General features: G+C 39.9%; 1 protein-coding gene across 11 annotated transcripts in view; it reads right to left on the bottom strand.

Moving 5' to 3' along the window:
* Positions 1–21,695, bottom strand: part of KMT2C (lysine methyltransferase 2C) — an 803,286-nt gene that overhangs the window by 36,886 nt on the left and 744,705 nt on the right. For all 11 annotated transcript variants that reach the window (XM_033931655.1, XM_033931654.1, XM_033931660.1 and 8 more), the window contains 3 exons: positions 20,663–20,802; positions 12,977–13,081; positions 6,217–7,339 (listed from right to left, as the gene is read on the bottom strand). In XM_033931655.1, coding sequence (XP_033787546.1) covers positions 6,217–7,339; positions 12,977–13,081; positions 20,663–20,802 — 1,368 coding nt within the window. The remainder of the gene's footprint in view (positions 1–6,216; positions 7,340–12,976; positions 13,082–20,662; positions 20,803–21,695) is intronic.

Here is a 21,695-nt window from a genome sequence, read left to right as displayed (position 1 = left end):
AACTCTGACTCTCAAAAGTGGTCCAATTCTAACTCCTTACCTTAGTCCAAATGGGCAGATTGAGTCTGCGCCTGCCCCAGTCTAGTGGAGCCACATTCACACCTTGGAGGGACAACCCTATTTTCAGGCTCTGGAAAAGCTCTTTCTCCAAATGTAGAGAGGGATACCGCATGGGATGATGTTGATGTGGACACCTGCTGAGGCACTGGCAGCAAAGACTGCTCTACAGGCAGAGTTGGGGCCTCAGGAATAAGCTGAGGCTGAGCTGCAATTAGTGCAAATGCCCTTAAAACCTTACCAGTATTGCTCATCAGCAAAGACTGGGGATTTGGCCTGGAAATAGCCTGAGAAAGTGCTGGTGCTGAACTGGTAACTGGAACCTGGCTGCTCGGAGGCTGGTGAACTAGCATACACTGCTAGCCTCTTGGTGCCTGCACATCTCAGGTACCAGAAATGCCTATGACCCAGTGCTCTCATCACTATGCTTTAAAGGGGACTGATGCTTATGCTTCTTTGACTTTCCTCGATGCTCAGGATTATAGTTCTTTGGCACTGAAGAGGACAACATCAAACTCTTACACATCCTAGGTATCGAGTCAGATGCAGACTGGTCAAAGCAAGTGGAGACCTCCTTGATACTGGTGCACTCCCAGTGGAAGAAGTCTGAGTGGCTACTGAGGTTGATGTTTCTGGTGCTGATGATGAAAGATCAGCCTTTGAGGAGCTAAAATGTTTCTCCTGTTGGACCTGTCATGCTCTCTGCAACCTCAACTACATTTATAAAGAGAGTTACACTCATAATTAGGTCCAAGGCACCCGATACACCAATTGTTTGGGTCTGTTATAGAGATCACTCAACTGTATTGGATGCATCTCTTAAAATCACTGGGGGATTTTTTAGACATCAAGAAAAGAACTGCGGCTAAATTATTTATTTATTTAAAATATTTATTATCTGCCTAAAACCTAGGTGGCTTACAATAAAATTCCTTAATTATAAATGCCAAAAAAGGGCAGAACTCAATTCAAAATCAGTGCATTTAATTTTTTTTTGTCCCTGTGTAAATGCTTTTTGGAAACTAATTTGGCCCCAAATTAATAAATTATTAGAAAACCATGTAGGACTCTCATATGACACTATATTATTTGGTACAGCAATGAGAACTCAGAGTCCGATTTCTGCAAATAATAACAAGTTATTATTAATATTAACAGGGGTCGCCATGCAACAAATTACTCAAAATTGGAAGGATTATACTAAATTAAATTATACATTTTGGTGGAACTCTGTTTGTCATATATATAAAATGGAAAAGGTGTAGCGTTACAACAAGGGAATCTTCATAATTTTAAAAAAATTTGGGAACCATTGACTAATTATTCTAATGATCAGATATCTTAGCACATGGGTAGTAGATATATAGGGGTGGGATGGGGAATGTATATCATATGGAAATAGGAATACTGACAAAAGGGGGGGATTTATTCTATATTATAAGAGGATTTGTTTGTAAATACAAGTGCCATATGATAATTGATTATAATATGTTTAATTCACGTGTTGTAAGAATTCAAAAATGAATAAATAAAAATTAAAAAAAAAAAAAATCAGTGCAAAGCCTACAGGGCTCTAAAAGTCATGAGAAAAAAAAAATTTGAAGAGTCGAAAATCAAAATTGTGGTGTAAAGGTGGAAAAACCATACAAGGTGGAATTAAAAAAATAGAATCGCAGTTATCTGGCACCCACGAGAATTGGTGGATACCGGATAACTGTTTTCCTGGTTAACTGAGAGTGTGTTAGAAACCTTGTTTAACATACTCTTAATTTCCCCCGCCTTCCTGCCTCAAAGCTCCAGTGCGGCAGCGGTCTTGAGCTGCAAATTCCTCCCTCCCTCAAGCCTCGAAGTGGCAGAAGCAGGCGGCGGTCCTGAGCCACGAACCCCCTCGCTTGCTTGCTCTCTCCCTCTCTCTCTTCCTTATCCGAAGCACAGCAGTCAGCAGGAGGCAGCCTGAAAACAGGCTGCTAGAAGCCAGCCCTGGCAGGGTCTTTCCTCTGATGTGTCAGAAGTGACACTTCAAAGGAAAAGCCCTGCTGAGGCTGGCTGCGAGCAGCCTTTGCTTCTGCTGATCGCTGCATTTTGGGAAGGAAGAAAGAGAGAGAGAGAGATGGAGGGAGGGAGGGAGGGAGGGAGGAGGGTTTTGTGGCTCAGGACCACTGCCGCGCTGGTGCTTCGGGGTGGGAGGTTTATAGCTGCTTGGTGGCGAGGGAGGGAGGATTTGCAACTCAGGATGCTGCCGCTGATACTTCGGGGGACATTTTATTTTACACTGGTGATTTATTTGATGATTATGTGAGAGACCCGGTTAACTCAGACCCTACTCTGTATGCGCTGAAGATAGACCATGAAAACGCAACCTCTCAGCTACTTGGAAAAAAACAAACTGAGGAACCTTCGCTTGTGTATTGGACAGGAAGGCATCCATGTGTTCATGGTGGGGCACTGGTAGAATTTTCTATTTGCTATATATATAGCAGTCAGTGTCTGTCAAGCTTCATCAGATGACATCACCCAGATGCGAGAATACTAACAGCCTGCTCATCCTTGAAGAACATCAGTTATGCCTATTCATAAAGAATAACATGCACCAATATTTAACAAATTTTCACCCGGAGCAGTTCAACCAACAGTAAACAACCACTGTACCCCCCCACCCGCAAATCTTTGCATAGTCTTAAACTTATAATTCATATAAGCTAATTTTCTTTCCAAAATTATTATGTCATTTACAGAACCAGCAGCATATCTGAATTCTTCCATAACTTGCAGAGATTAAAAACTTACTTAGTACAGTTCCTTCAGTTACTTCTACTGTAGAGCTATACTGAGGAAAAAATGTTTTCATTCATATGGAAATGAACAATAAACTGGCTACTATTTGTAGGGTCCAAAATTACGTTAATAGGGAAAAATATTGAGGATCCAGCAATTTCATCATATTTCTGAGAATTCAGCTCTATCAGATCCAGCCTATACTGTTTTCCAACTTTCCTTTGGAGGCACACCTAGTCAGTCAGATTTTCAGGATTATCACAGAGAATATGCTTGAATACATTTATATATATTGGAGATCCATTGCAAGTAAATTATTTGATACATATTCACTGTAATAATCCTAAAAACCTTACTGGCTAGGTGTACCTCCAGTAGAAGGTCGAGAAGCACTGCTCCACCAGGGTTTTCTGCAGAAATAAATGTTCATTTACAACTATTTGGGACTTCTCCCTTCCCTCCATTCTGGGTCACCCATTTAAGATATGGCCATTGACTGGGGCCACACATGATGTTTCTGTCCATAATTTGGAGTCCAACTATTGGGTTTTATTGCTGTGCAACACCTGGGATTTCAAGATAGCCACATTATAAAATTAACCTTGTTCTTCAATCAAATGTAATGTATGTTAACATAGCTTATGAATATTTTTAATGTGAATAATAAAAGCCAGATCTGCTTACAGGATATGAGGCCCATAGCATTACCAGTCCTGTCTCAAGAGACCAAATTCAAGCAATCCTCGTTTTTTTTTCTAGACAGGTAGTTTAAATCAGTATCAGATGTGCTAATATTGGGAAAAAACAAATTCTACTAGAACTAAACAACACAATTACACCAAAATGATTCTAAAATTAGAATAAAAACTTGGAAAAAGCATAAGCTCAATGGACTGCAAAATAAAAAGCAGATGGAAGAAAAAAGAAATAATATCTCTTATACTAAGTTTATTACAGTATGTGAAGGCAGCCATGTGGTTTACAATATAAAAATAGATAGGTGGTAGTGAAAGCGGGGTAGAAATAGAGATGGGGTAGAGATTGAAAGAAGAAACAGAACTAATTAACAAATTGGGAGGAAATGGGCCAAGATACGCACAAACTCTACTACTTATCACTTATATAACGCTGAAAGGTGTATACAGCGCTGTACATTTTGACATTTATAGACAGTCCCTGATCGGAAGAGCTTATAATCTAGCTTAGACAGACAGACATGACCTAGAGGGCAGGAGAATCCAAGGTGAGAGGAGTTAGGAGTGGAAAGCACTCTCAAAGAGGTGGGCTTTTAAATGGGCCTAAACACTTCCAGAGACAGAGCCTGCCATAGGGATTCAGGCAGCTTGTTCCAAGTATACAGTGCAGCAAGGCAGAAGGGACGGAGTCTGGAGTTGGCAGTTGAAGAGAAGGGCACAGATAGGAGGGACTTACCAGCTGAACGGAGCTCAAGGGGGGTGGGGGGGTCATAGGGGGAGATAAGTGAAGAGAGATAGTGAGGGACAGCTAAATGAGTGCATTTGTAGGTCAGTAAGAGTTTGAATTGTATTCGGAAATGGAGGGGAAACCAATGAAGTGACTTTAGGAGAAGATTAAAGTGGCTCTTCCGGAATATGAGTCGTGCAGCCGAATTCTGGAGGGGAGCGAGATGGCTAAGCAGAAGGCCTGAGAGTAGCGAGTTGCAATAGTCTAACTCTGAATTGAAATACCATAAAATCATCAACGGAGGGAGTAAGAAACCTAGCAATATGGCAGAGCTCAAACCTAATATAGTCAAATGTGAGAAAATATCTCACATTCATGCCGTGCTTCATTCTCCAAGATTATAACTAGTCTTACTGGTTCTCAGCAGGCCACCAAGCACTCAAACTACTCTCATTGTGCTGGGCTTTATGCTCCCACTCGTCATCGGATCCAGTTCAATAAATACTTTAATTGTTTTTGATAATTATCATTTAATAAACTTAAATATTTAGCTTAAATCAATATGTACTAAAAGTACTTAGCTGTGCCAAAGACACACTGGATCTGATGACGAGTGGGAGCATAAAGCCCAGCACAATGAGAGTAGTTTGAGTGCTTGGTGGCCTGCTGAGAACCAGTAAGAATAGTTATAACCTTGGAGAATGAAGCACAGCATGAATGTGAGATAATTTCTTACATTTGACTATATTGGATATTGGAGTGTTCTTCATTCAAATTCATTTAAATAGTGCCTTTGGTTACAGAGCTCAAACCTAGACATGACACTATAGACCCAATGCATCGTGAGAAATGCTTAAGGCAAACTTTACTAGGTTAGAGAACTTAAACTCTACCTCACACATCAAGCAATGTCCAATGTAATAATATCCTTGATACTCTCAATCTTTGACTACTGCAATGCAATCCTGCTAGGAATTCTAAAGTACATGATCAGGTAGATCCAAATGGAACAAAATGCAGCAGCAAGATTTCTACTGGAAAAATCATAGCAGATGAATGCCACCCTGCTACTAAAAGAGTTAAACTGGCTCCTAATTGAAAGCAAGGTAAAATTTAAGATCTTATTGCTAACACACAAAATTGTTCATCTCTCAGAACTGCAAAATCTAGCAGCCAATTCAAATAACTATATACCAACATGAGCCTTGTGCTCAAGCCAAGAATACAAGCTAGAAATATCCTCCTTCGAAGACATCAAATACAAAAGTGTCAGAAGAAGAATGTTCTCAGTGTGGCTACAATTTGCTGGAACTCCCTTCCAAAGAAATTAAAACTAGAACAGGACACCGGAAAGTTCAAGAAAGGGACAAAACCATTCTTTTCACAGACTGCTTTAACAAATAATGCAACAGACAAGGGAAGTAGCAACAAAGAGGAAATAGCTGACTACTCCCCACTAATATTTTTTCACCTCTGGAATGCATTGCCAGAGGTTGTGGTAAGAGCACATAACGTAGCTGGTTTTAAGAAAGGTTTGGACACTGAGAAAGACATGGGGGAAGCCACTGCTTGCCCTGGATCCTTGGGTTTTGGCCCAGTCATTAGTAGCAGTATAGAAGCTTTCAATAAACAATAAACTACAATTTTTGATAGGATTGGGGGGAGGAGGGCTAAATGAAAAGGTAGAGAGGTAGGCTGTACAGTTTGCAAGGCAGTCTGCAGATGGGCAGAAGGCAGTAAATGCTGAAGTGGAAAAGGGCAAATAAGGAAGTCTTTAGAGCAACCATGGAAGTATTAAATTTGTAGAAGGGTTTAGTACTTCCTTAATACAAAAATGATGCTTGAATTTAAGAGACTTTTACATATGTTAAGACAATATAAAAATATATCAATTCAGTAAATATTCACATTATAAGAAAAAAACTCTTCTATTCAGAATACATTTGAAAAGATTCTGTGTACCTTTAGGTGTTGTATCACAGAGAATCAGGTCTTCATGACCCTGTTCAATTACTCTGATCTGAAATACTGGAAAACCATCCGTTTCTTCAATTGAGCAGAGATACCGACAGCGCTTGTTGGCATAACGCATACTCCAGTAGAAGCGACTGGCTTCATAACCAACTGGGAAGAGGGCTGTTGAAGAATGAAAAGCTTGCATCTGTTGAGGAAGAAGCTGGCCAATTGTATGGAAAATGAGGCTTCCCACTCGAAAAATATGATCACGTTCTCCACGTTGCACTATGCTGGCAATCTGTCGTACCTCATCACGCTGAACATAAACCCTTCGAAAAACTGCAAAATAAGTGAGTTCCTGCTCATGAGCTCCCTTTGGTTTGTGCATGGGGCAAAGCATGGTTTTGTCTTTAAAGAACATGCATTGTGCTTTAATAGCACAGGTAAAGTGGTAAATATTGGTGCACCTTAACCTGTGGCAACCGCTGGTAGCACCCATTTTGTGACAAAACACACATTTCATTTGCAGGCCTCTTCGTAATGCCAGTTCTACATTTATTAAGGCACCAGCTTGTGTCTCATAGACCTCAGTAGACCACAGTGCACAGTTCAAATGGACCCAGAGATCTAAATCAAGATTAAGAAGCCTTGCTGGTCCGTCTGTTAGTCCATCACCCTCTTCATGACAGAAGCAACACTTTCTGTAATCTTTTGGTATGGGATCAGGTTTCAGAGAAGTGCCCAGTTTTTTCAAAAATTCATCTATTTCACCTTCACACTGAGGTTTAAATGTTCCCTTAGGAATCACAATCTGAATGCTCCATTTTTTCCACTTCGACCCTTTCCATTTCTTATTTAAGGGACGACTGTCATCAGCATTACTGTGAACTGCTCTTAACCTGGGCTTTAATTTTACTGTTACCTTCAGTTCATCTGGCTTTGATTCCATTTTGGTTGCTTCGGAAGAAGCAGAGGGGAAATTGATGGGTGGGGATGTAGGTGATGAAACCTTTTCTTGCAGATGAGGGAGGCAATGTACATCCAGTGTGGAGGTGTTATTGCTGTATTGATGGAATGCTTTTGGTGGTGTTTCTTTTATAGGTGACTGTGGTAAGAGAGGAATAGCCTCCTAGAAAATAAAAAAGTGAAGCTTAATTAGAACATAAAGCACACATTTCTAAAATATTGCTTTAGTACAAATCTTGCATATATGAACTTTAAATGTACTATTTTCTGATTCAAGACAGTATTTCTATACTCTCTTTCCTTGCAACCATGTGACAATATAAACTGTTAACTATTCTTGATGTTTTCAGTTTAAACAATGAAAAAAATGAATTACAATAATAAGGGAAAGGGAATGGGACTTGTATACCGCCTTTTTGTGGTTACAAATTCAAAGTGGTTTACATATATACAGTACAGGTACTTACTTTGTACCAGGGATAATAGAGGATTAAATGACTTGTGAAGAGCTCGCTGCCAAAGCCCTTCATAGGCTGACTCCAAAAAACCACGCAGACGTGCAATGTATTACCCAAAAATCAGACAATATTTTATTTAAGCAAAGTATAAAAAGCCAACAGCAAAAGCATGTTAAAAATATATTGTCTCAATTGGAGAGATCATTAGAAAAATCATACAGATAGATGCCAAGACAAAAATATATAGCTGCAAGTATACAACTCTAGTTAAACAACGGGCATGCATCGATTTTTATAACCTTCCCTCATGGTTACACTCTTTACTCTTGTACCAATCAAGACCTGTCTCGTCATATTGCAAAGATGCTACTATCTGCCCTGTCCTATCATATCCCGGTAACCATAGCTGCACTTATCCATATTTGGCCAGTCCTTACACAATTCCACAGTTTTTCCTCTCTTACTGTCTTTCCTTGGCCAGTTAAAGTTGTTTCTTTTGTGTTAGCCGGTGTCAGGTCCATCTTAGGTAAAAGGTTCAGTACATTCCTAAGACTTGACACCTATATCTTTACATACAGGCTTGTTTTTCTGTGCTTTTCTGTACCAGGACCCATATATCTTCTTGCTCACATGATCCAAGTTCAAATATATGACAGGCCTGTATTTTTCCAGCAAAGCCTTGTTGTCCAGCAGGGCCTCAGCCTGCTTCTTTGATAAATGAAACTTAAGCAGGTTGAAAATAAAATACAGGGTAGGCCTGCATATTGACATCTGTTAGTTAATAAAAATTCCACTTCATGAGGGACAGAGGGCCCTTGGGGGATATAGGCAATGCCTCACTTGCCTAGTGTCACAAGGAGCAGCACTGGGATTCGATTAAAGAATGACATGGAACAGGGAGGAAAAAGACTGGTTGCCACAGGCATGGGGACAAGGCCATTCATCGCTCTATGAAGCGGTGAATGGCTTTGTCCCTAAAGTGAAGTATCTGCTGCAAGGTGCCTCCGTGCCCTTCTTGGCACGATCGCACATCCAGAAGCCCCATCATGCCATTGCGGGTGCACCAGCAGACTCCCTCCCTCCCTATCACCAGTCCAACAGACCCCCACCCTCACACCCTCCGTTCTTCCCAATGCCAGACGGCAACCCCCCCCAAACAAACAAACCTGCGAGTGTGACTCCTGGGTCAGCCCCTTTGTGCCTCCTGGGGCAGGCATATCAGCCTGTTGGAACGGAAGATTTCTGCATGCGTGACACAGGGCTGTCGGACTGGAACTTCCGGTTGCCACCGAGTCCCTCCTTCCAATGTAACTTCTGGATGGAAGTTACATCAGAAGGAGAGACTTGGCGGCAACCGGAAGTTGCATTGGAAGGAAGGACTTGATGGCAAGAAGATTCCGGTCCAAGCAGCCCTGTGCATGCAGCGGTGCATGCAGAATCATCCGTTCCAACAGTCTGGTATGCCCGCACTGGAAGACACGAAGGGGCTGACTCAGGAGTTGCACTCGCAGGTTTGGGTTTTTGGGGGGGTTTATTTGCTGTCCACCATCGGGAGGGAAGGTGCAAGGTTTTGGGGGCGAGCTGTTGGACTGGCAATAGGGAGGGAGGGGGTGGTGGGCTGCTGGACTTGCGAGGGTTGCTACTGCACCATCGAAGGGGTAGCGAGTTGCTTGGGTTGTTGGACGTAAACTGGCTGGAGCTGAAGGGAAGGGAGACAGTTGCTGCATCTAGTTTGGGGATTGGGGTGGCATAGGGTAGGAGGAAGGAACGTGCAAGATGAGATGGGTATAACACATATTTGGGGGGGATCGGGTAAATTTGTCAAATAGGTGGGTTTTTAGTGATTTTCTGAAAGATTGGTATGTTAGAGAGTTCAGGATTAGGTCACTTAAGGTGTTGTTCCAGATCGCTGCTTGAAAGGAGTGTCCTGTTGAAGAATCTTTTGAATTTGCATCCTTTGGGGGAAGGAAATGAGAACAGTAATGTTCTGTGTGAAAAGCGGAGTTTGTCCTGCAGGGTGAGGTTTTTCAGGAGGTAGGTGGGAGCAGAGCCGAAAAGAGTCTTGAAGCAGATGCAACCAAATTTGACGACTATTCTGATCTCGATAGGTAGCCAGTGAAGTTTTTTGTAGTACGCAGTTAAAATTATCCATAATGGAAAAAAATTTGATCACGTAACCCCCTTTTTGATTGATTCGCACTGGCTTCCCATTAATCAACGTATAACCTATAAAATTTTGCTTTTAGTATTTAAAACATTATCTACTAATGAACTTCAATTTATAAATTGGTTGCTTATCCCATATAATACGACACGTTCTCTCCGATCCACAGCCCATGGGTTGCTAATGGTTCCTTCTTTGAAAATTATCGGAACCAGACGCCATGATATATATTCAGTGATGGCCCCTCAAACTTGGAATGCCCTACCACTACATATAAGAGAAGAAAAAGATCTCAACAGATTTAAAAACAACCTGAAAACTTTTCTTTTTAGAGACGCATTTAATTTTTAAATGATCTAGTTTTAACATACCTTATACCGCTCCTCATGTTCCTCCCTTTTTTGGCATTTTCTTTTCCTTTTAATTATGAAAAACATTAATTTTGTAACTGTCTCCCTTTCTTTTTTTTCCTTATGTATCCAAGTCTGTCTGTCTGTCAGTCTGTTTTAACCCATTTTAATGCTGTACATTAATTATAAGTTTATTCTATATTTTATTGTTACTCGCTTAGTATGCAATAAGCGATTCATCAAATTTAAATAAAACTTGAAACTTGATGTGTTCAGATTTTTTCAAGTCAAAGATGAGTCGAACAGCAGTGTTTTAGATAAGTCTCAGTTTCTTGATGTTTTTTTTTTGTGAGAACCTAAGTAGATTATGTTGCAGTTGTCTAGTGAGTTTAGGACTAGAGACTGGACCAACTCTGAATGATGTGAAATCGAAGTATGGTTTTAGTGTGCGTAGTTTCTATAGTAAGTGGAAGCTTTTTTTTTATTAGGGTGTTGGTATGGGCTTCGAATGTCATTTGTTGGTCTAATGTGACTCCTAGGATTTTGATGGTAGGGTTAATAGGGAAATTTCTTCTATTTAGGTTGATAGCAAATTCGGTTGACTTGTTTGTTGGGGAGACAATAAATATTTTGGTCTTTTCCGTGTTTAGTTTTAGTTTGGAGTTTGTTGACAATTGTTCTTCTTGGTTGACGATAAGATGAGACGAAGTGACAGGTTTTGGATGGCAGTGCCGAGATGGGAACGATGATTGTGATGTCATCTGCATAGATGCAGGATTGGAGGTTCCTGGCCTAGGGAGGACATGTATAGGTTGAATAGGGTAGGGGATAAAGGGGAGCCTAAAGGGACACCACAGGGGTTAGTCCAAGCCTGGAAATATGTTTGCTCACTGATGACTTGTTAGGATCAGATTTTTTAAACCAGTGTTTAAACTAGTTGCGAACGTGACCCGAGATAACTATGGCATCTAGACAGCTGAGTAGGTTGACATGGTCCACCAGATCAAAGGTGCTGCTAAGGTCAAATTGGAGAATGAGTGTGTGGTTTCCTGAGCTGAATAGTTGTGCGATGTGATCTATGATGGAGGCTGAGGCTGTTTCGGTGCTGTAGTAGGAGCGGAATCCTGACTGGTATTCATGAAGTATTGAGTGTTTATCCAGGTAGTTCGTAAGGGCAGCATTGATGAAGGAAGAGTGAGTGAAATATTGAACATAGCAGAGGGAGGGAGGAAAGAGTGTGAGAGACACATTGGTGTAAGGGAGTAAGAGTGGCGAGAAGCTGGACACAGGGAGATATACAAAAAGAGGGAAGATGGTGGGCATGGATGGGTGCATAAAACAGGGACAAAAAGGGGAATGCTGCAACTGCATGGGGGTGATATATGGATACAGAGGGGTAATGCTAGAAATGGGAGGGTATATGGATACCGAGAGAAGATGGCTAGACATGGGGGAGAATAAAAATGCAGAAGGAAGATGCTGGACAGGTGGGGCATAGGAATATAGAGGAGTGATACTGTTTGTAGGAGGAGGGGATCATAGAATGGTGAGATGATGAAGGTAGGGAGATGAGCACAGGGGAAGCACTAGAAAGGGAAGTATAGGAGATAGAGAAGGGAGATGCTTGCTGAATATGGGGGAAAAACATACACAGAGATGGAAGATGAATGGTGATTATGGAGAAAGAAGACATTCAATTGGTGAAGAGACCCTGGCAAGTGAGTTAAGAGTAGACAGATGGAAACAGAAACCACAGGCTGAGACTAATGTGATGTGAAGAATAAAATGACCAGACAACAAAAAGGTAGAAAAAAAATTATTTTCTATTTTGTGATAATATATCAGATTTGAAATATGCATCCTGCTAGAGCTGGTGTTAAGACATAACTGAGGCTGTGTTGCTTTATCTTCAATAGCTGAATAGCAGAATTCAATCTTTGCTTGCTGATTGCAAGCAGGGTGAAATTCAAGATTTAATTGCTGACACACAAAACCGTTCACCTCTGAGAACTGCAATATATTGCAGCCAGACTACATAACCATACTCCACCTTGCACCTTATGCTCAAGCCAGGAGCTCTACTACAAATACCCGCCCTTCAAAGACATCAAATACAAAAGCACAAGGGCGAGAATGTTCTCTGTAATGCTTCCAATGTGGTGGAATGCCCTACCGAAGGAATTAAAGCTAGAAAAGGACACCGGAAAATTCAAAAAAGAGATAAAGACTATCCTTTTCTCAGATTACTCCAACTGAAACTGTGAGCCGACAGAGGGACGAAGCAACATAGAGGAAAATAGCAGGCTTCCCCCTCTCCACTTGGAACATGATAGGAGGACATGACATGTATGCACATAGTAGATCTTTCCAGAAATGTTTAAAATATGATGAACATATTAAACGGAACTAAAATAAATTAGGATGAGCGTAACTAGAATTATCTAGGATGAGAGTAAATAGGACAAATATAGTACAAATTGCTAGAGTTATTTAGGATGCATGTAAATAAAGATTGCTTAATTGTAATGGTTAACCTATTTAGGAGGGTGTAAATATAGCATACTTAGTTAGAATGGTTAACTGTAATCTTGTGTAAACATAGCATACATATATAATAGTGTAATAATGCAAATGCAAACATGATATCCTAGCCAAGCAGCTAGGAGGCAGACAACAATCACAGTGGAATCCATCTGAATTTGGTTTTAAAATCCATTATAGATGTCTTTGAAAACTGCTCTGAATTGATTCCCAGTCATTAGTAGCGGTATAGAAGCTTCCAATAAAGATAAAGATAATTTGTAGGCTATGATTATAGCTATATTTACCTTGTCCAACTTTTTAGCCTGGGCAGAGACTGAATACAGAAGGAAGCAATTGTTGCTACAGAAGACAATCTCGTTCTCCATTCTTCCAGTACTCTCTTGAGGCTCCTATAAATCATAAGTGGAAGGTTTATAGTTTTTCACTGAAAAAAGAACTTCTTCAAATATATTAACATATAATTGTGCCAATCAATTAGATCAAAGGCTGAGGCTGTCTTTTTTTTCTGGGAACAAAATACAACAAAACAGCTTAACTGTTTGAAGTCAGTCAGTTTGAAGATTTTCAAAATATAAACATGCTTTTTTTTAAAGATACAGTCGTGTGAACAAATTAGGACACTCAATGAAATACTCAGTTCTTTTTAAAGAAATGTTCACATATCGATGTCAAATCTTTTTTTAAATTTATCTTTGGACAAGAAAGTGATGTAATTACAGGTAAACAACAAAACATTTCCTTGATTTACTCATGAAACAAAAGATATCCACAAAAATGTGTATTCTGAGGAATAAATTAGGTCACCCTACAACCTAATAGCTATCGTTACCCCCTTTGGCTGAAATAACTTCTTGTAGCCATCTACCAGTCTCTGACATTGGTCTGAGGAAAGTTTGGCCTACTCCTCAATGCAGAATTCTTTCAGCTGTGAGATGTTTAAGAGGTTTCTTGCATGTACAGCCCGTTTCAGATCACTCCACAGCAGCCACTCCAGGACTCTTCATTTCTTAGTTTTCAGCCAGTCCTTGGTGGATTTACTGGTATGTTTTGGGTTATTGATGTGTTTTGGGTTATTGATGTGTTGCTGGATCCAGTTCCGCTTCAGCTTTAATTTTCTTATAGATGGTCTCACATGTTCCTCAAGCACCCTCTGATACACATTAGAATTCATGGTGGATTCTATGATGGTGAGCTGGCCAGGTTCTGCTGCAGCAAAGCATCCCCAAACCATGACACTTCCACCTCCATGCTTCACAGTTGGTATGAGATTCTTTTCTTAGAATGCTGTATTTGGTGTACGCTAAACTTGTCCTCTTTTCTGGTGTCCAAATAATTCAATTTTAGACTCATCTGTCCAAAGAACACAATTCCAGAAGTCCTGGTGTTTGTCTACGTTCTTTCAGGCAAACTTCAGTCTGGCCTTTGTGTTTTTCTTAGAGAGCAAAGGATTCCTCCTTGCACACCTCCCATGCAAGTTAAATTTGTGCAGTCTCTTTCTGATTGTAGAGGCATGCAATTTCATAGCAACAGTAGCAAGAGCATGCTGTAGGTCCCGTGATGACATTTTAGGGTTTTTGGACACTTCTTTTAGCATCTTGTGGTCTGCTCAAGTGGTCAATTTGCTTGGATGGCCAGACCTGGGCATGTTGGCAGTGGTTTGGAAAGTCTTCCATTTGTACACTATTTTCCAGACTGTGGAATGGCTAATGTCAAATTCTTTTGAGATCTTTTTAAATACCTTACCAGACTTAAAAGCTGTTACAATCTTCTTTCTGAAGGCCTCAGAAAGCTCTTTTGATCTCACTATGGTGTTCACTCTCACTGCATCAGTCATGAGCACACCAAACTAAATGTATGAGGTTTACATAGAGCAATCTCCTTCAAAATGCTGAGTAACGATGTTCTAATCATGTCCACCTGATATGATAAAGTGTTTTAAATCACACACAGGTGTAAGTGGGGAGATAAGTGGGGGTGTCCTAATTTATTCCTCAGTTAGAATACACATTTTTGTGGATATCTTTTGTTTCATGAGTAAATCATGGAAAAGTTGTGTTGTTTACCTGCAATTACATCACTTTCTTTTCCAGAGATAAATAAAAATAAAGATTTAATATCGAGATGTGAACATTTCTTAAGAAAGAACTGAATATTTCATGGAGTGTCCTAATTTTTTTAATATGCCTAGTCATTTCTTAAATAGTATCTAATTTACAAATAAATATCAGTCTATGTACATTACATATATGTTAAACCTTGAACTCGTTTCACTGTTTTCAGGTTACATACACATTTATTAATGGATTATATCAGTGCACTATTTATTGCTCTGTTGAAGTCTACACTATTTAAGAATGATGGCTCTGTACAAATGATCCTAGTATAGGAATCTCACACATGGCCAGTAGAACACTCCAGGAAGCTCTACAGCTTTGTAAACATTGCTTTAGGCCTAAGCTAAGCTGGAAAATGTTACACGATTTGGAGGACTGCTATTCATGTATAAAATCAGTGAATAATGTGGGTTATACATGAAAGCAGCAAATCACTATGCAAACAGATTAGCATAGCTGCAAGTTTTGCAGAGCCTGCTATTTTCACTTCTGACACGCCTGCCTGCAAACCTTCAACTGCTGCTCTGAGAAAGTTGTGCAATTTGGTGTGCCCCATTATGACTGAGCCTGTACAAGGGGAGGATTTATTAATGAGCAGTAGCTGAGGGTTTGCAGGTAGGCATATCAGAGGAGAGCAGCCTCAGCATGATTTGCAGTTCACTTTTTAAATTCTCTGTACTGGCCACCAAACGTTGTAGGATCCAGCTTTATCTTATGCCTACAACTGCTTTGGACACATCAAATTCTTCATCGCTGTTGACTACTTATATTGGTTCCTCAATCCCAATGGACCCCTGAGACAGGCATTTTTATACCAACACACAGATCATGTCGGGTACTAGAATAAAACGTCTATTCCTGAATCTAGATGGTCCTTGGTGCTTTTTCTTGTTTCTTTGTGTGTTTTATACTTCAACCTTCTCCTGCACTTCCTCTTACCCCCTCTTCTATTAAACTGCTCTAGCAGTTTTTAGTGCAGAGAGCCACGCTGAATGGCCTGCGCTGCTCCTGACGCTCTAGAAAACTGCTAGCGCAGTTTAATAGAAGAGGCCCTTAGTTTGCCAAGATATCAATTATACAAAGTATAAGCAGTATCAGTGTATATCATTATACATTTATTCATTAATTAATTTTCATTTAAAAAATTTAACTGTTTTCCTTATGGCTTTTAGTCCCCCTTTTACTCATTGTTCTACAATCCTGTGTGAATTGTTTCTTTATTACAAGCACCAAGAATGAGAAAGAAGATAACAGAATGGAAGCAGGAATAAGATCATTATTATGCAGTTATAGATTGCATTATATTTACTGGTGGAAGTAAAACAAATTGCCAGAAGATTACACAGAGACTAAATTGAAATGCAAATGTTCCATTCCTGAATACAATAGTAAATGAGAGCAGATAAGAACCTCAATGGGCCATCCTGTGTGCCTAACAAGTACACACATTATAAAATCATGTTTAAGTTAAATTGTCTTTTTTCTTTGATATTTCTGGGCCATAGACTGTAGATATCTGCCCAGTACTGTCCTTAAGTTCCAACTACTGGAGCTCAAATCAAAGCTCATTCCAGTCTATCTAAGCCAGGGGTGTCCAATGTCGGTCCTCGAGGGCCGCAATCCAGTCGGGTTTTCAGGATTTCCCCAATGAATATGCATTGAAAGCAGTGCATGCAAATAGATCTCATTCATATTCATTGGGGAAATCCTGAAAACTCGACTGGATTGCGGCCCTCGAGGACCGACATTGGACACCCCTGATCTAAGCCATCTCCAAATTACTGGAGTTCCCACTGAAGCCCTCTCCAGCCTACCCTAAACTGAATAGCCACATACGGGACTCAGACCGTGCAAGTCTGCACAGTAGTGCTGCCCGATTCGAATCGATTCACCGATTCATTTTGGGTGAATCGATTCGAATCAATTCAAAATAAAAAAAAGGCAGCCTCCTGATTCATTGTCTGACCTGCCCCCTAAAGCAGGATCGGCAGCGCTGCCTCTTGCTGGCTGGCCGCTGCCACTCTTCCTTTAGAGGGCAAGGGGGGAGGGTGCAGGCCTGAGGTAGCGCTGTCACTTCATGATGGGGTTCGGGGCCGCCTCCCTGCTTGGCTGGGTGCGAGACAGCGGGTCGAGTTAAAGAGCCGGGGCGCTAGGGATGGTGGGATTTGTAGGGTTTTAAAAAAAATAATAAGTAAGCTGAGCAACAACGTTAAGACTTCAAAGGATGAAAATTTGAGAGAGGATTCGCTGATATCCCTGATGGGATGCAAGGGAGAGTAAAGGGAAGGAGCAGGATGGTTTGGGGGGGAGGGGGATAAAGTTAACATTTATATTGTCTATTGACAATGTTTTCAGTGAGCTTTTGGCATCTGGGAGTATGAAAGTTTACCCATTTCAGGTTTAGGCACAAGTTAGGGATTTTCTGGTTTGGCACAGGCTTGATTTTTATGACTTGTTTAGACCTGGAATTTTGTCCTGCTTATCTTAAACTTTTACTATACCTATTAATTATTTTCTTGTTGTTTGTACTGGAAAATGTGACATGGCCCAAGGCCAAAAGTAACTCGATCCCCTGTTACCAAAATTCGAAAATTATGCTTTCCATGTGCCTTGTTATAGTTAGGTAGTTGAACTGGTTTGTCTGCTATAGGAACACAAATGTTAGAAATAGAATTAGAAGCATAAAATTAATAATAAGCATTCCTTGGAAGTCAGTAAGCTTATTTATCTGAAATATCTAGCTTTGTTTAGGTAGCCAGATGGCATTTAAGCCATGATATTATTTACACAGATATAGTAGACTAGTTACTGTTAAGCATTAATCCCTGTTTGGCATGCCTTGATCATGTCCGGTGTACAAAATAAGTTTTGCCTAATCTATCATGAGCAGAGCTATAATTTTGTCATGGGGAAAATCTGATTTGGTTTTTAAAAGGATTGTAGGAGTCCTGAGATGACATGCACAATTTATGGCAATCAGACTACCATGATTTTACAGTTACAGCCCATTAATTTTGGCAATTAATGTGCCATAACTGCAAAGCTTAAAAAAACACCCATTTGGGCAGGAAAATCGAATTGAAAAATCGATTCAATAGGCTGAATCGAATCAAATTTTTTTTTTCCTGAATCGGGCAGCACTACTGCACAATACTGGCCTCAGTTCTTCAATTTATATCTTTCATTTTCTGATTAGAGATCCTGTGTGATCATCCCACACTTTTTGGAAATCTGTTACCATTTTCCTCTCTACCATCTCCCTAGGGAGGGTATTACAGGCATCAACTACCTTCTCTGTGAAAAATAATTTCCTAGTGTTACTCTTTTATTCTTAAGTCTACCACCCTGCAACCTCAATTTATGCCTTCTAGTACCACTTTCCTTTCTCTGGAAAAGATTTGGTTAAGTATTTAAACATCTGTATTATATCTCCCCTGTCCCTCCTCTCCTCTAGAGCATACATATTCAGGTCTTCAGTCTCTTCTTGTACATCTTTTGGCACAAACCCCCTACCATTTTTGTCAGCTTTCTCTGGACTGCTTCAAGTCTTCATATATCCTTCGCCAGATATGGTCTCCAAAATTGGACACAATACTCCAAGTGGGGCCTCACCAATGACCTGTACAGGGACATCAACACCTCCTTTCTTCTGCTGGTTACATCTCTCTCTAAACAGCTTAACATCCTCTGGCTACAGTCACTGCCTTGTCACACAAGTTTCTTTGCCTTCAGATCCTCAGACACTATCACCCCAAAGTCTCTCTCCCCATCAGTGCATATCAACATCTCACCTCCTTGGATTTCTACTCCCCAAATGATTCACTCTGCATTTCTTTGCATTGAATTTTAGCTGCAAGACATTAGACCATTCTTCTAATTTTTGCAAATCCTTTTTCATGTTTTCCATTCCCTTCGGATTGTCCACTTTGTTACAATCTAGGTATCATCTGCAAAAAGGCAAACTTTACCTTCTACCCTTCGGCAACATTGCTCACAAACATATTGAACAGAATCGGCCCCATTACCAATCACTGAGGCACTCCATTACCTCACCTTCCTTTCTTCCAAGCAAATTCCATTAACTACCACCCTCTGGTGCCTGTCCTTCAATCAGTTTCTAATCCAGTTCACCACTTTGGATCCTAACTTCAGCCTGTCAAATTTATTCAGTAGCCTTCTATGAGGAATAATGTCAAGGTTTTGCTGAAATCTAAGTAAATTAAATCTAGTGCATATCCTCAATCCAATTCTCTGGTCACACAAATAATTCAATCAGATTAGTTTGGCACGATTTACCTTTAGTAAAACCATGTTGTCTTAGATCTCCAAACCCATTAGAGTTTAGGAAATTCACTATCCTTTCCTTCAGAAAATCGAATTTTACTTCCATTATTTTTCTAATACTGAAGTGAGGCTTACCAACCTATAGTTTCCCACTTCATCTCTGTGATCACTTTTGTGAAGAGGGACCACATCCACTCTTCTCCAATCTTATCCACTCCCATCTCTAAAGATTTATTGAACAAATCTTTAAGCGGATTCATCAGAACATCTTTGAGCTCCCTCAATATCCAGGGATGGATCCCGTCTGGTCCCATTGCTTTGTCCACCTTCAATTTTTCAAGTTGTTCATAAACACGTTCTTCCGTGAACGGTGCGATATCCACTTCATTCTCATGTGTAATTTTGTCAGCCAATAGTGGTCCTTCTCCAGGATTTTCTTCCGTGAATACAGAACAGAAGTATTTGCTTTTTCCTCATCACTCTCTACATAGCAGTTCAAAGCTTCTTTCAGTCTCGCAATTCCATTTTTTGTCTTCCTCCTTCCACTAATATACCTGAAAACTATTTTTTGTCTTTGTTTTTACATTTCTAGCTATTTGCTCTTCTGTTTGCACTTTTGCCAGATGTATCTCTCTCTTGACATCTTTCAGCTTCATTCAGTTTTCCTTTCTGTAATCCTCTTCTTGATTTTATTTAATATTTCAGGAAAGCAAACTCTTATGCCTTTATTTTGAAGAACCATTATTGGTTTGGAGAACCATTATTGGTTTCCTTTTTCTCTTTCTTTTTATTTATTTTCCTCACATAAAGGTAGCCATTTTTATTGTTACTTTCAGTTTGGACCAGTGTTTTTGCACTTCTCTTATGTCCTCTCATCCTATAAGCTCTTTCTTCAGGTACTCCCCTATTTTACTAAAGTCTGAACGTTTGAAATCTAAAACTTTAGAGATTTGTGTGGCTGTGTTCCACAAATTGTTTGATGATCGCTACTTCCCAGGTGGGACATTAGAGACACACTCCTCCTTTGTGAGCATCAGATCCAGTATTGCTTTTTTCTCATTGGTTCCATCACCATTTGTCTGAACAGAGCCCCTTGAAAGGCATCCATAATATCTCTACTTCTTTCCGAATCCGCAGACGGAACCTTCCAGTCCACATCCAACAGGTTGAAATCACCTAACAGCAGCACCTCCCCCTTTCTTTCCCAACTTTTGGATATCTGCAACCAGATATTCTTTAAAGTGGTATTTCTTGAAGTATTTTTTATTGCTACTCAAAATAAATTTGCACATTTCACCAATAATTACAAGAGGTCCTGCAAAGAGAAAATAAATTATAACTTGTTCATAAATTTTATGCCCATGTCATCCTAAACTTCAATTACCATAGAGGTAAATTCATCATTACAATCAATCTGTTTAGCATCCAATGTTGATATTCTGTACGGAAAAAAAAATTATAGGAATTAAAACAAAAGATTTTATTTTTGTTCTATGCAATGCATTATTTAGGGAGAAGTGAATTTCTGTAAGCTGTATCTACAGAATAAAACTTAATTTTCAGTTTCAATACCTGCTTGGGTACAGGCAAATCTTTAAAGGACTTCCGTACACCACTGCCAAGAACTACCACTTTGCACTGAGAACACCACTGTGGCCTGAGCGTTGAATAATCTGAAACATTCCGACTATGATCCTGGTATCCAGCTATTCCTAAAAGAAAGATGTGCATATATGAGGAACAGAAATTTGCAAATGCACTAGCCAGATTTAGTTGAACAACAGACATAAAACAATACAATTTTACATCTTGAAAAGCTTTATAGCTGGGTACAGTGAACTTAAAAGCAATAGTAAAATACAATGCATCAATATTTTAGCATACCAGGCAAGGATAAAAGACAAGCCTGGGGATGAAATAAAGGTGGTTGACCAGATGATGACCCACTGTTAAGCTATTCTAGAATTAAAATTCAGACAAAGAAAAAGATCTGTTACTTAACAGTGTCTGGTTAAGGTGCTAGATCAGCAATAATGCATATGTAGGCAGACAGTTGCTATAGATTTTATCAAATTGGTCCTGAAGTTCCCTATAGCAGATCTGATTTTCAGGATATCCACTATGAATATGCATGAGGTAGAATTGCATACAAAGGAAGCACTGCATATAAATCTCTCATATGTATATTTATTGTGAATATCCTGAAAGCCTGATTATCTAGGAGGTTTTTCAGGAACAACTTGAGAAACTTCTATAAGCAGTTTTTAACTTTTTCATAATTTATTATATCATTTCATCAGTCTAGTATGTATTTTCACTGTTCACTTTTATTTTGACAAGTGGCCCAGTCTGAATGGTCAGTTTTTATGATCGCTAAAACCCCATTTGAAATAGCCAGGCGATGTTAATCGCTTGGCTATTTTGCATGTGGTTTTAGCTAATTTACATGGCTGGATCAGAAAATGGGCAATCGAGGGCAAAAACATGTGGTGGGCTGTTTTGTACATCGGGTTGGTAACAGCGATTGTTGCTAAAGCTGTGAAAACAGGTTTAGCGATGAACGCTGACTTTAGTGCATCTAGCTCTTAATTGCTAATGTAGCCTT

The sequence above is a fragment of the Geotrypetes seraphini genome, chromosome 2, assembly GCF_902459505.1.
Source record: "Geotrypetes seraphini chromosome 2, aGeoSer1.1, whole genome shotgun sequence".
NCBI classification, from domain to species: domain Eukaryota; kingdom Metazoa; phylum Chordata; class Amphibia; order Gymnophiona; family Dermophiidae; genus Geotrypetes; species Geotrypetes seraphini.
Note: the sequence above shows the minus strand (reverse complement) of the source record. Positions and strands in the feature narration are given on the sequence as shown.